This window comes from Tubulanus polymorphus, chromosome 5 (genome assembly GCF_964204645.1).
Source record: "Tubulanus polymorphus chromosome 5, tnTubPoly1.2, whole genome shotgun sequence".
In the NCBI taxonomy this organism is placed as follows: Eukaryota; Metazoa; Nemertea; class Palaeonemertea; order Tubulaniformes; family Tubulanidae; genus Tubulanus; species Tubulanus polymorphus.
The window spans coordinates 20,579,510-20,592,080 of record NC_134029.1 but is presented as its reverse complement, the minus strand read 5'-3'; the positions used below and the strand labels follow the sequence as shown (position 1 = coordinate 20,592,080).

At 38.3% G+C, this 12,571-nt stretch overlaps 3 protein-coding genes across 3 annotated transcripts; 2 read left to right on the top strand and 1 right to left on the bottom strand.

The window, feature by feature from the left end:
• The first annotated feature begins 102 nt into the window (after nt 1-102).
• On the top strand, nt 103-2,454 carry LOC141905759 (zinc finger matrin-type protein 2-like). The gene is made up of 6 exons (XM_074794769.1): nt 103-123; nt 415-564; nt 653-723; nt 1,158-1,231; nt 1,638-1,783; nt 2,048-2,454. Exons 1-6 carry the CDS (start codon nt 109-111, stop codon nt 2,183-2,185), a joined length of 594 nt encoding a protein of 197 aa, XP_074650870.1. The 5' UTR covers nt 103-108; the 3' UTR covers nt 2,186-2,454.
• A 1,418-nt stretch (nt 2,455-3,872) lies between these two features.
• Nucleotides 3,873-8,853, bottom strand: LOC141904940 (uncharacterized). Its single transcript, XM_074793577.1, has 9 exons — nt 8,771-8,853; nt 8,623-8,687; nt 7,536-7,775; nt 6,757-7,245; nt 6,326-6,441; nt 4,675-5,807; nt 4,375-4,470; nt 4,200-4,267; nt 3,873-4,113 (listed from the first exon to the last, which is right to left on the bottom strand). Exons 3-9 carry the CDS (start codon nt 7,736-7,738, stop codon nt 4,038-4,040), a joined length of 2,181 nt encoding a protein of 726 aa, XP_074649678.1. The 5' UTR covers nt 7,739-7,775; nt 8,623-8,687; nt 8,771-8,853; the 3' UTR covers nt 3,873-4,037.
• A 36-nt stretch (nt 8,854-8,889) lies between these two features.
• Nucleotides 8,890-12,100, top strand: LOC141904942 (uncharacterized). Its single transcript, XM_074793578.1, has 3 exons — nt 8,890-9,166; nt 9,600-10,495; nt 10,954-12,100. The coding sequence occupies exons 1-3, from the start codon at nt 8,890-8,892 to the stop codon at nt 11,233-11,235; spliced, it is 1,455 nt and encodes a 484-aa protein (XP_074649679.1). The 3' UTR covers nt 11,236-12,100.
• The last annotated feature ends 471 nt before the right edge of the window (nt 12,101-12,571 follow it).

The following is a 12,571-nucleotide window of genomic DNA, read 5'->3' as shown; positions in this document are numbered from 1 at the left end:
TAATCTTCAATTGACAGGGCTGTAATCATATTGTTTTTTATGTTATAAATAATGAGAATTAGAAAGTTTTAAATTCAGCAATAAAATTGTAATTGAATTGAATTAAATATGGCTTATTCAGTAGTAAGTTTTTCCAGTTTTAATCTCATTTTTACTGTTAAATGAATGATTTTCGTAGTAGGAAACGTCTCATTAGTTTTGGCTTATGTTTACATATCAATTGCAATGATTTCGATGTCCTTTACCCTTTCCACAAAGTCAGGATAGTTATTGGAAGTTTTAAAAACTTGAATGAATAGTCTGTGTTTAAATTGTTCACAACAACAAAATACCAAGATATTCCTTTATCTGCTCACTCTAGGCATTAATTGAGTCTAAATAAATGGAGTATTTATTTTACACCTTTCACTTCAGAAAATTGATGACCACAGGAGGAAATGGGATCCAGAGGAATTTGAGAGGATTGCCCAAAAGAAAATTGAAGAAGAATTTGAAAAGCTTGAAGGCAAAAACAGCTATCCAGAACCCGTCAAACGTGAACTACTGAAACCTCGAGATTATAAGGTGAAATTTTATCGTAGGAATTTGGTCGAAGTGGATCAATAAATCGACATATAAATCCGATATCATGGAATGTTTTTCACAATTTTAGGTCGATCTCGAATCTAAACTCAACAGGTCTACTGTTATTACGAAGACTACGCCTGCATCAGAACAAGGAGGGTGAGTTTTTTGCAAAATGATCATTTCGAAGGAGTTATCAATGTAAATGAAGAGCGCTAGAAATTGATAACTAGCTTCTCAAAATCAAACATTTGTTTTTGATTTCCTTGAAAATGGTTTTTAGTGTAAAACTGAAAATTCTGGGCTTTTTATAAATTCTAACTCATCAATGTTTTGAATTGTAGGTTCAAGACTCCATATTGTTATGTAGTTGTGTATCTATGGCCAGGGCTCAGTTGCTCAAAAGTTGGTTACAATAATTCAGCAGATGATTACTATGGTGTTAATGAAGTTTTCATTTTCACCATGTCAACTTACCACTGGTTACCCCCGATAACTTAAACCAACTTTTGAGCAGCTCGTCCCAGATTTTTGGATTCAAGTCTGTTTTCTGATCATTAATTTCTACAGAAATATTTCTCATAAAATTTCAGATACTACTGCAATGTATGCGACTGTGTGGTTAAAGATTCCATTAATTTCTTGGATCACATTAATGGAAAAAAACGTAAGGTTTCTTCCCGGAACACCAAATTTCCGTTATGGTATCAAAGATGCATAGTATTTGAAAACCCACAATAGTGTTGCTAAAACAATGGCTATAAATTCTGATTTTCTGAAGTTAGGAATAAAAATCAAAAAACTTCAGTTTATTCTTGTCAATAATTGATGATTATTCATTTTCAAAATGAACATTATTGATTTTCAAAATTCAGAGTTCATTTGAAAGACTTTGAATCAACCGCGAAGATTGGAAGAATTCTTCCCGGAAACATCTGGAAAACAAGATGAATTTACAGTTTGTCATTGTTTCATCACTATTGTGGGTTTTTATAAAATACCTCATAGACTGTCTAAAGGTAAATTCCAATATCAAGGGTGCGTTATCGAAAAAAATGCGACTTCTTTTTCAGATCAAAGAAATCTCGGTATGTCGATGAAAGTCGAACGGTCGACGCTCGATCAAGTAAAACGTCGATTCGAAATGAACAAAAAGAAAAAGGAAGAAAAGAAAAAAGATTACGATTTCACCGAAAGAATGAAGGAACTTCGAGAGGAGGTAATTAAAATTAATCCCGAAAAATCTATTCGTATATATGCAGCGGAACCTCGTAACAACGAACTTCAGGAGACCAGAAAATTATTTCATTAGAAAATAGTTTGTTAACTTATATTCAGTGTGAACTTATGAAAATTTTCCTTTTTTTTGGGGGTGAAATCTTAGGTTGGTTATATCAATCGAAGGTTGATTTAAAGAGGCTATGCTGTATATGTCTGGGTCTTCATGTAAATTCCATCATCCAATATCGCTTATCACTTTTAGGAGGAAAAACAGAAGTCGTACAGAAAAGAAAAACGAAAGGAAAGAAAGCGAAAAGCAGATGATTCGTTAGATGACGTGGACGATCCGGATATGGCTTCGTTGATGGGATTTTCAGGATTTGGTACTTCTAAAAAATGATCGATATCAAACGATAACGAACGAGGTCGATTCATGTCTAATTAAGATACCTTGTGACTCTGCTGGATTATGCATTCGTGTATTGAAATGGTTCCTCCAGTGAACGCTTCCTAAGAGAATAGGGGGGATACATGTCCGTAGTCTATAAAGCGTGAATCATTTAACGTAAGGGTCTTTCGAGAGGAGATAAACTAACAGTGGAAATGTTAGCGTGTGCAAGTTAGTTCCGTACATGGACATGTGATACACGTATTTTGATGTAAATAAAATTATATAACATTATGTCAATTCCATATGTTGTCTTTCTTATACTTAGGCAGGTGACGTGGATTGGGCTCGACCAGTTCTGGGAACCCCATGGGTTACTTCATAGTTTTGAATATGTAGGTTATAAGCTGGGGCGAGTTATTCAAGTCATTGTTCAAATGTAAAAGTCCCATAATTAGATTTATTTATCTACAATTGACAGGGATTAGTATTGTACAGAGCTACCACCAGTTATGACCTCCAGGGAATTGGGAAATCTGTTTGTTATCATATCCAGTATGATTAAATTGTCGTATTTGAAACAAAATTCTAGATTTGTAATAACCGATAACGAGGTTCCAGTGTATACGACTAGTCAGTGGTTAGTGGGATCTGGTTTCAAACGAACTGATTCCGTGGTATTTATCTTGGGCCAGTTGCTCGAAAGTTGTTTACAGCTTGGTGTAATTATTTGGTGACTCCAAGGTTGTGGACAAAATACCATGGTTACAATGCAATTTCAATTATAACTATGTCAACTAGCTGCTGGTTTTCAACCACCTTTTAAGCAACTGCATTCTAAAAATGGAATTATGGCGGATTTTTGAATCCTCTTCCGAGAAAATCAATGCGATAGAAATAAACAAAAGCCACGTGAAATATCTGTTGAATACAATTATTATATTGTAACTACGTGATATAAAACCTATTTAATGGATTAACAAGAAGCGTTAAAAATAATTAGAAAAATACAACATCATAAATCGATATTCACTACGATCAAATATTAAAACAATTCATTTGGAATTTTTGAATGAATTACGGATTACATAAACCATCTTTCGATAACGGATATGAATGTCAACATTTCAGTAAGTTCCCCATGCTCGGTGCCAGTCGATTCTTCTTACAAATCTTACACTTATTTTTTGGTAAGTTTATCAAGCGAAGCTAGCGAGTTTTGGAGAAATTTACTTCGTTTACTACTAATACATGTACGGTATGTATGGAATACTTAGTTTTGCAAATTACAAGTAACGCACCCTCCTCCAAATAACTAGGGGTCCAGGGACACCACTTGCCCACTTGGGAAGTGGTTTCAAATGCTCAACAAACAACTTCAATATCTTACGCCCCCTGGTGACCCTATACAAAAACCATAGAATCATAGAATATGTCATAAACTACAATTTTGCAATTGATTGTGATAACTATAAAACAACAACTAACAAAATATGCCTAGGTACCAATTATTGAAGTGTCTTTAAAACTTTCCAAAATAACTGGATCCCGTCTATGGGCGGACAAAAGTGAACGCAATAGCTTGCTGGGACTAAAGTCCCAAGTAGGCTAATAAACTATAACTCAAGGAAAAGTTTCAGATTTTACCTTCCACTAAAGGTTTCTTTCCTTTGTTACAATTACGATAAATGCAGTGTTAATGCCGTATCAAGCATTCGCTCAGGCATTGGCTGGATAAAATTTAATATTTTGCAATGATAAGTACATCGTATCAATTAAAATGTAACCAACAAATCAAACTATTGCCCGGCTTAGGGTTAAAAATGCAGGGCTGCTTTTTTCGGTATAACTCGGTAAACAAAGTCTACAGGAAGAAGTCGTCTCCAGTCAACCAATGACTGTATGCATCCCTATTTGATATTCGTCCACTGGACACCAATCTATATAAATACAATAAGTAGGAAGAGATAAGAGTAAATTCAAAGCTCAATACAATGTGCTTATCTTGTTCAAACCAGCAATTTACCTCGCAGATTTTCTGGTAGCTGGTACTTGAAACATGTCACACAGAGCTCCATCAGTTAAGTACTGAATCTAATGAGACAATAACAATATTTTAGCTTGGATTACATAACACAGGTAGTTTTCAAACCGATAACAATTTTACGTCGATAAGTTATTTTTCAACGAAGTCAATATACCTCGTCAGTCGCTGTTGTCGCAACATTACTCCACTTGAACTCATTTTCGGAAAGTTGCGGTGAATTCTCGTTACTAGAACTGCTACGCATTATGGGCTAAAACGATAAGAATTCAAATAGGAAGAATTTAGGCAATTTTCTCAAAGGATGTTTCATGTTAAACTTTTGTCTGTACACTGTATTGAATAAAATACCAATTAATTCCATATGGGATCTAGGCACAGGTTAATATATTATGTATACTACATATAGAAACTTTTTTCTGAGAGTATTATCAACTCAATAATCTATAAACAATACCTTTTGTGTTATCCTACTCGTTGAGTGATTCTCGTTGCTGCTATGAACTTCAGCAACTATTGTCAACATCGTCTTCGGCGCCGTCGCTTCTGTTGCTTTCGTCAAATCTTCAACGTTCTCTACGGTCGCATCCGTAACTCCGTGGAGCGAACCTGGAATGGTACCGCCTTCATCTTCAAACATCCGATCAACTGCATTCGTTTTCAGTTCGGCTTCGCCGTTCGATTTCTCAATTTGAAATATTTTCAATTTCTTTGTCTTTCTTTCACCAGCGAACGACGGTTTGTTCTCGTCCGACTTTGTGCAACGCGATTGATCGCCATTCGCCCCAAACCTTTCATCATCTCTGATGATCTTTCGCGCTGAGAAAAGATCTTGACCGCTTAGCTCTTGATTCGGACGATCCGATTGATTTACCGACGGTATTTTATTCGCAGTCGGTTTTCGATCGATCTGCGCGGCGCGTTTAACGGACGGTTTTCCCGAAGCAAAAGGCGAACGCTTCGCTCGATAATCGGCGGTAATAAAATCCGGATTCGTATACAACGTATTAGCCTTCTTCGGCCGGCTACTGCGCCGCACGTCGTCGCCGCCGCGAGGTGAATCGCGATTGCTGCTCTCTGACGCGGCGGAACCGTTGATGAAATCATCGTCGAACAACGACATCGATTCTTGAGACAATTTGAACGAAATTTCTCCGTCGTCGAATTCTTCCTCCTCCGTCGTCGACGACGACGATAAATTCTTCGGACTCGGCGACAAAAAAGCGTTATCGACAGATCGAGTCGTTTCATCGGCGTCCACTTCGATATGTAAACCGCCGGATAAGATTATTTTACTTCCGTAACTGCAACTCTCAGCTTTACATACGGCAACATCTTTTTTCTTCGTACTCGAATCTGTCTGCTCCGCCTGACGCGCAGTTGATGATGGCTCCCCCTGGTCGATTTCCTCGACACTATCTTCATCCGTGAAATAACACTCGTCGTTTTCATCGTCCTGCTGTTGCAATCGTGACGTGCACGGCTCGATACATCCTTTATACACGCTGTAACCGTCGAAACTTTCGGCCTTCGCAGGAACATCGGTTGGGCGTCTTTTCCACCATTCTCCTTTCTCTAATTCGGCACTCGCTAAATGAAAATGGTAAGAATATTTACCGGTCAGGAGTAAGAATGTGTGTGACCGAATAGAATACACTTGAGCAATATAACTTATGTGAGTTAGTAAGAATTAGTTTGTGTAATGCATTGCAGACAAAGGAATAGAAGCAGTTTGACCACTATCTAAAAATCCAGCAGCCTTTAGAGGGGCTGTATGCCTGTATTCATCATTCAGTGATTGCTGTTTGTGGCTGTTACAGCTTTTGGTGTCACAAAAAATATATAGAAAATTTTGCTTTATTTTGTTGTAATCCATTATTTCTTATTTACTCATAAGTTTACGACGCAATTGAGAGAATTTATATCAGTTTAATATATTGAGGGGCAACAGACATTTCATAAGGGCCGCTGGTTTACGGTAAAATTTACATCCTCCCCTCCGTACTTTTAAAAAGTGAAAGGCATTGCAACCCCTCTAAACAATCACTCGTGGAGATCATATTTATTCGTGAGACAAATGGTGAAAGATAATAAGTCGATTCACGAACCTGTACGATCCGATGATATCGATGACAGCGTGTTCTGAGATGGTTGAGGCGTGTAGGTGAACGTAGACGTCACGTCTTTATCACCGAATTTAACCCGACCCGTGCTGCGTCTATCCCTAAATAAACCACAAACAAATACAATCAATGCAGGAATTGCCTGTACACTCATAACCGACAAACACACATAAATCTTGAAAGGTTAAAAGCTATATTTATAACATATTTCGAAAATCAGACATGACTTTTCAGACTCTCTCACGACAATGGCCTCTAGAGAGATTCCAAAATGTTGTGTCCTCTGAAATTCTGTTACCCGTAAATTAATCTTGCTTAATTTGCCTTTCAAAATTTGTAAATGAATGTTTTAATCCTATTAACTGAATGAGAGGAGATCGATTGAAAATACCGGAAATCAAACTTGAAATGTTTACCTGGAGAGAATACTTTTGACATTTTTCGTTGCATAGGTGTTGTTTTGAATGCAGGGTTTTCGAGGTTGTTTGGTGTATGTTTTCTGGTAAATTCTCGCTGCTGATGAGGACGCTATTTCTGGCGAATCCTCAATACTGTAGTCATAAACTGTATCGTCGCTGTATTTTTTTATCTTACTTTTTCTCGACATCAGTTTCGCCTTGATTTTGACTCCGCTATTCTCGACATTTCGTTTCCGGGTTTTCTTTTTGATATCTTTATAAGTATTTAACGAATTTTTGTTGACTTTCATCGAACTTGAATCCAGCGGTAACTCATTGTTGTCCAAATCAAACGACGGAATGACTGCGGAATGGTCCAGTTTTTTTGGCGAACCAGCGAAATCGAATACTGATCCTTGGTTAAACTTCTTGATTTTTTGTTTCGCCTGCCACAGCGGAGAGTCTTTCATTTTCTTATCGTCATTTTTTGTTCCCGGAGAGAACAGACTGAAATGTATCAATAGAACCTATAAGTTTATCAAACAACTTTCCGATTCAATGATTTCAGTGCTAACCAAAATTCTTATCCTAAAGTCGTGGATTTTTTTAAGTGCTTTGCATACATCTAAAGTGCGTCTCTACACTGCAGTGCGGTGTACCTTAGTTACAAATATACTTAAGTGTTTGACAGGTGCTGCCATCTTTTGATAGGGATTATAATTAAAAAATAATTGAACCTATACCCATTTAGGCGTATTGTAAAGGGTCAACCCGGGATTTTCAATTCCTTCACTTACCCAATTTTATTTTTCTTATCGTTTGACCATTGAGTAGCCAATTTTTTTCGAATTTGAGAAGGCGTTAGAAACGGATAACGGGCGGCGATATGCGAATATTCTTGGTTACAGAACACCTGGAAAAAATTCTTTCTTCTTCCGGCAGGATCAGGGGTCCTCGTACCCATTTTGGGTTGTCGCTTACGTTTAGAGATCGTAGTCATAATGGATTACGCAATATATCGCTGCTACTATCATTTACTGAAAAAAATAAGTTGAATCGTCTAAAATTCAGTCGGGTCCTTAAGAAGGACGACTCAAGGATTTGTGATTAGCGAATCCGAACTCGTTGACGCTTGTTACCACTTGACGCTAATTACTTAGCCGTAAGTAACCCAGTACATAACTATCCTAACTCATAACTAGGAAGGTTTGTGACTAATAGTGTAAAATGTTTAATTTCAGTAATAAACATGATCAAAAAAATTTGGTATGTAACGTTAGGCGCTTTTACGAAACTGAATCTTTGTAAATCGATTTAAGTTTCACGTTTACAGCACGTGGTTTAGTGAATCCGATTTGGTAAATCAACTCGTTTATGGACGCGGTTTAGTAAATTGATTTATTAAATCGACTAACTTGCTCGGCGAGCAAGTTAGTGGCAATTTAGTCAGTGAAATCCAACATGGCGTCCTCTTCGACCGCGGGCTAAAGACATCTATTGCAGACCATCATTCATCAATAATTCGGTCACCATTGACGCCCATTTTCTTTCGAATCGCGACCTTTAAATTGATAAATTGATTTGACTCATTTACGAAACACGATTCGATTTACTAAACCTTTTGTTTTCCGACATCGAATCGGATTTAGCTAAATCGAATCAGGGTACCCGAATCAGATTCAATTTCGTAAAAGCGCCTGTTAAAATGTAACTTTTTGCTTCAACTAAAAATTGGAAATATCCAACTATGGGGTCTAACTGCAGTTTGGGTCACCTATCCACTGGGTGGCGCTAGTGTTACTAAAGAATAGTGTTATGGTAAGGTTAGGTACATAACCATTAGGGACACCTAAACTGCAGTCATACCGAAATGTCCTAATTTACCTGTCTTAAGGCCCTGTGCAAGTCGTCTTCAAATTTGCCGCATGCCAAATCCTCGATAGATGGCGCTGTAAGTATAAGGTTAGAAGCAATGCACGAAAACCAGCCGAGTATGAAGCTCGTAGTTAGTCAAAATAAAATCATTTTCTACCGGAGACCGATGCGATTGAATCGTAGGCTGTTATTTACTCCATATTTCCGGTTGTCAAGGGAGATATTTCGACCTTTTCCCAGTAAATACTTTCCAAAAGCGACGCGTAAATAGACGAAATGTCTTCAGAAATCGACCCAGCGTTACGGGGTAGTGTCGACCATGATTTTTTCGAGTCACCCAGGACGTCGAAAGTTGTAACTGCCAAAAAAATCGATGATACATCTGATATTTTGCAAGAACATTCTGATGATGCTGCTGCTGAAAAATCAAATCCAGAAGATAACGACGATAAAACTGAAACAGTTATGACAGATTCAGTGAAATCAGAACAGCAATCAAAAATTATTGGAAATACTGACAAAGATGATAAAGGGTCGATGAATAATAGAATAGGTAAACATTTTTCGCAATTTGAACAAGGCGTTTGAACAACACCTTCTAAATTGTAGTTAGTTACCTAATCGTTGGTGGTAAGCTTTTTATAATCGGATGGGCTTATACCAAGATGTGGTTTGTGAAAATATCCAATCGTGAAACTAAACCACAGACAGGTTACTGACTATCTAAATTGCTGATAGCCCAATTGCATAATGATTCAGGGCCAGGCCTTCATTTCATCCATGACAATGTCTGATGATGAAGGTAGCAACTAGTTTTTCCCAAACAGGGACGGTAGGGGAACCTGTGCATCGTTTGGTTTTCAGGCTAGCCTAGAATCCTAGAAATTTGATGCTTTGGAAATTCATTAATTACATCAGTAATCAGTAGTTTCAACGTTTTACACCTCGTCGGCGATGTCATTATTGAAATTGTTGTTTTATTTTAGATTCCGAGACCGATGAATTATCGGGTGATGACGATGGCGGTAAACGGCAAAAACGGTCCAGATCTTCGAATTCATCTCGATCCTCTTCGCGATCGTCGAGCAGCAGCAGCGGCGGCGACTCCCGATCATCGTCGAGTCGATCGTCGTCCGCTTCATCTCGGTCGCGATCTCGTTCGAGAGATTCGTCTCCATCCGCTGTAAAATCTCAATCGGACTCTTCTCCGGAGCACAGCGCTCCGAGTAAGAAATCTTCTCGTAGCGGCTCCGACGAGCCGATCGTACAAATCCCGACCGTTTCGAACGAGGAAATCGACGAGGAAAAATCTACGAAGGACGACTACGATTATTCGGGTTCCAGTTCGGCTTCCGATCATTCGGGCTCGGAACTTTCTGACGATAGCGACATGACGGACGTTTCCCCGCTCGCCTCGCCGAATCGAAGTCCGACGACTTCGCCGGATCGCGCGGCTAAAAAAAACGGTACGCGCGAGCGAAAAAATAGCCTCGATAAAAAACCGCCGAAAAGTCCGGTGACGCATAAAGATTTCGTGCAGTACCAGAAAAAACTGCCGAACGGTAAAAACGTCGAAGAGATCGAAAAAGAAAAAATGGACTTGCAAGTTTTGATGGAAGCCGTTTTGGAATTGGATAAGGAACGCGTTCAAAATCCGAATCGACGCGTTTTGTTTATTCCCGAAAAACAGCGTAAAAAATCGAATTACTCGTTCAGTCGCGGCCGCGAATTGGAAATCGAACGCGAAAACGAACGCTTGTTACATCGACTGACGCCGAAAAAACCGCGCGCGTCGTCGGCTAAAAATCCGTCGTTTAAACGACTCAGTCATTCGGCCATTAACAGACAGCGAGAACAGAAAAAAATTGAAGAGGAAAATCTGGTAAGTTTCACATAGGCCTACTTTGATATTACAGTCGACAGCCTAACTGGGTACCGGCCAACTCCAAATATACTGAAGATTTATTTGTGAAAAATCTGAATTGGGGAAAGAATTAAGAATAAGATTGATTTGGAAAAAGCCTCTTTTTCCCAGATTCTCAGTTCGGTGTGAATAATTGAAATTCCAAACACCACCTAATAAGGCTGAGTTTGCTGTACGGATTTCCTTTTTTTGTTGCTTACAGTGCCACCCCCCCCCCCCCCATTTGCCAGTTGGCACTGAAGCTGTTACATTGTCAACCTTTGCTCTCTACTACGGAACTGACCCCTGCTGTCAGAATTACAAGCGAATGTGTTAAATTTCACATTGACCTAAAGTACACGCTATCCCTCTTTTTAAAGGTCTTAGGAACGATTCTTTGCACAGCCTTAAAAGAGTTTCACGTTTTTGTCTTACAGAAATTTTTGAATCGATTGCAAAAGGTTAAACCGACGAAAGAGATATCGCGCGAGAGAATGTTGCGAGACTATCACGATCGCATGACGTACGGTCTGCCATTTCCGATATATCAACAAGACGGAACGGATACGGATAGAGAAAATACGCTTTTATTATCGGACAAAAATAGAACTCGCAGCGTTTGTAGCATTAACAGTAACGTGAGCAGCGCCCGGAGTCGGAGGCCCGTCAGCGCGAAACCGCGGGTCGATCGGCGTCCGGTTTGGAGCGATAGGTGGTGATTATCAGCAGTTGATCGTGAAAAAGTTTTTAAGCTCCTTAGTCAAATATGATCGTCATTTCACGTATCTATGTCATAATACGACTCAAAGCTCCGGTTTGGCAGACTATGTGCCATGTGCGAGAAAAGGTCATTTTAAAGATCTTCGAAGCGTTTATAAAAGACATTTCTTGGCAGATAGATTTTTGTAACGTTCTATATCTCGACTTTTTGGTCACATTCTAAATTATTAGAAAAAAATCTGGCATCATGTATGGCACATTTTAACACATTTTAGGTGTCACCTATAAACTTTGACTTCTTAATTTGGCAGACTGCGAGACTGACTGGTCTATAGCAGTTTTGAATACTATGTATTTACTGCTGAATATCACTAATGATCTGAACTGTGTAAAACAGCTATTGTTTTTCACAGTATTTCTGCACCTATGTAGGGTGCCAAATTAGCATAGTTTGTAGCGAGTAAACTTAGTGCTACTTTTTGGGAAAAAATTTGTTCAGCTCGGCCGGGCAATTAACACATGTCCTAGTGAATGAATGACATAGGTGATTTGTCCAGAGGTTATTGTTTTGGTTTGACAAATCATGAGAGCAGTTCCTATGTCTATCACGGGCACAATTCACTGAGAAAAGTGATACTTTTTCCGCACCAAAAGTGCTGACTTAACAAGCGTTACTGCTACAAACCATGATTAGGTTAGATTATAAAACTTATCCTGTGCTGCCTTAATAGTTTTTCTGCTCAAGAGATATTTATAATTACAGTCAGTTTAACTATAGGTTCGTCCCAGTTGTTTTAGAATACCCTAAACACTTGTTATATATTTTGTATAAGAATCATGACGTTACAATTGAAAATACACATAATTTATTCACAACAATTTTCACGATGTGTTATTCATTCAATTCATTCAACCTACATACAGGTTACCTTAAAGATTAAATGCAGTCTATATCATTGTAGAAGAATGCAAACTACAATGTGGGTATTTTGACGCGATTTTCACAGAAAATAAAAAACCACAAAAATGTTAATTCTAATGATTTGAAAAGAAACATTTTCTGCCAATTAATATGCTTTATAAACCACACATTTACACATCTTCCAAATCGGGCTGCATTTGAGCTATAAGAAACGAATCCTGTTTGAATAGATTCCATGATTTAGGAGTTCGATCAATTGTTTACATTGTCCTTGGAAAAAGAAGCCCGTAAAATTTGTTGAGGTTGTGGTTGAAATCTGAAGAAATTTACATACCCGGTAATTAATAAATGAAGCCTATCGTGATGATTTGTTAATTTCCACACAAAAAACAAGGACCTATGCATAAAGATGA

Coding starts and splice junctions, on each gene's coding strand:
- LOC141905759 (XM_074794769.1), top strand. Junction 724..1,157: donor CCTGCATCAGAACAAGGAGG/GTGAGTTTTTTG, acceptor ATAAAATTTCAG/ATACTACTGCAATGTATGCG. Junction 1,232..1,637: donor TCACATTAATGGAAAAAAAC/GTAAGGTTTCTT, acceptor CTTCTTTTTCAG/ATCAAAGAAATCTCGGTATG.
- LOC141904940 (XM_074793577.1), bottom strand. CDS start 7,738: ATGACTACGATCTCTAAACGTAAGCGACAACCCAAAATGGGTACGAGG. Junction 6,442..6,756: donor GTCAAAAGTATTCTCTCCAG/GTAAACATTTCA, acceptor TGGTTTATTTAG/GGATAGACGCAGCACGGGTC. Junction 4,114..4,199: donor GCTACCAGAAAATCTGCGAG/GTAAATTGCTGG, acceptor GTATTTATATAG/ATTGGTGTCCAGTGGACGAA.
- LOC141904942 (XM_074793578.1), top strand. CDS start 8,890: ATGTCTTCAGAAATCGACCCAGCGTTACGGGGTAGTGTCGACCATGAT. Junction 9,167..9,599: donor GTCGATGAATAATAGAATAG/GTAAACATTTTT, acceptor GTTTTATTTTAG/ATTCCGAGACCGATGAATTA. Junction 10,496..10,953: donor AAATTGAAGAGGAAAATCTG/GTAAGTTTCACA, acceptor TTTGTCTTACAG/AAATTTTTGAATCGATTGCA.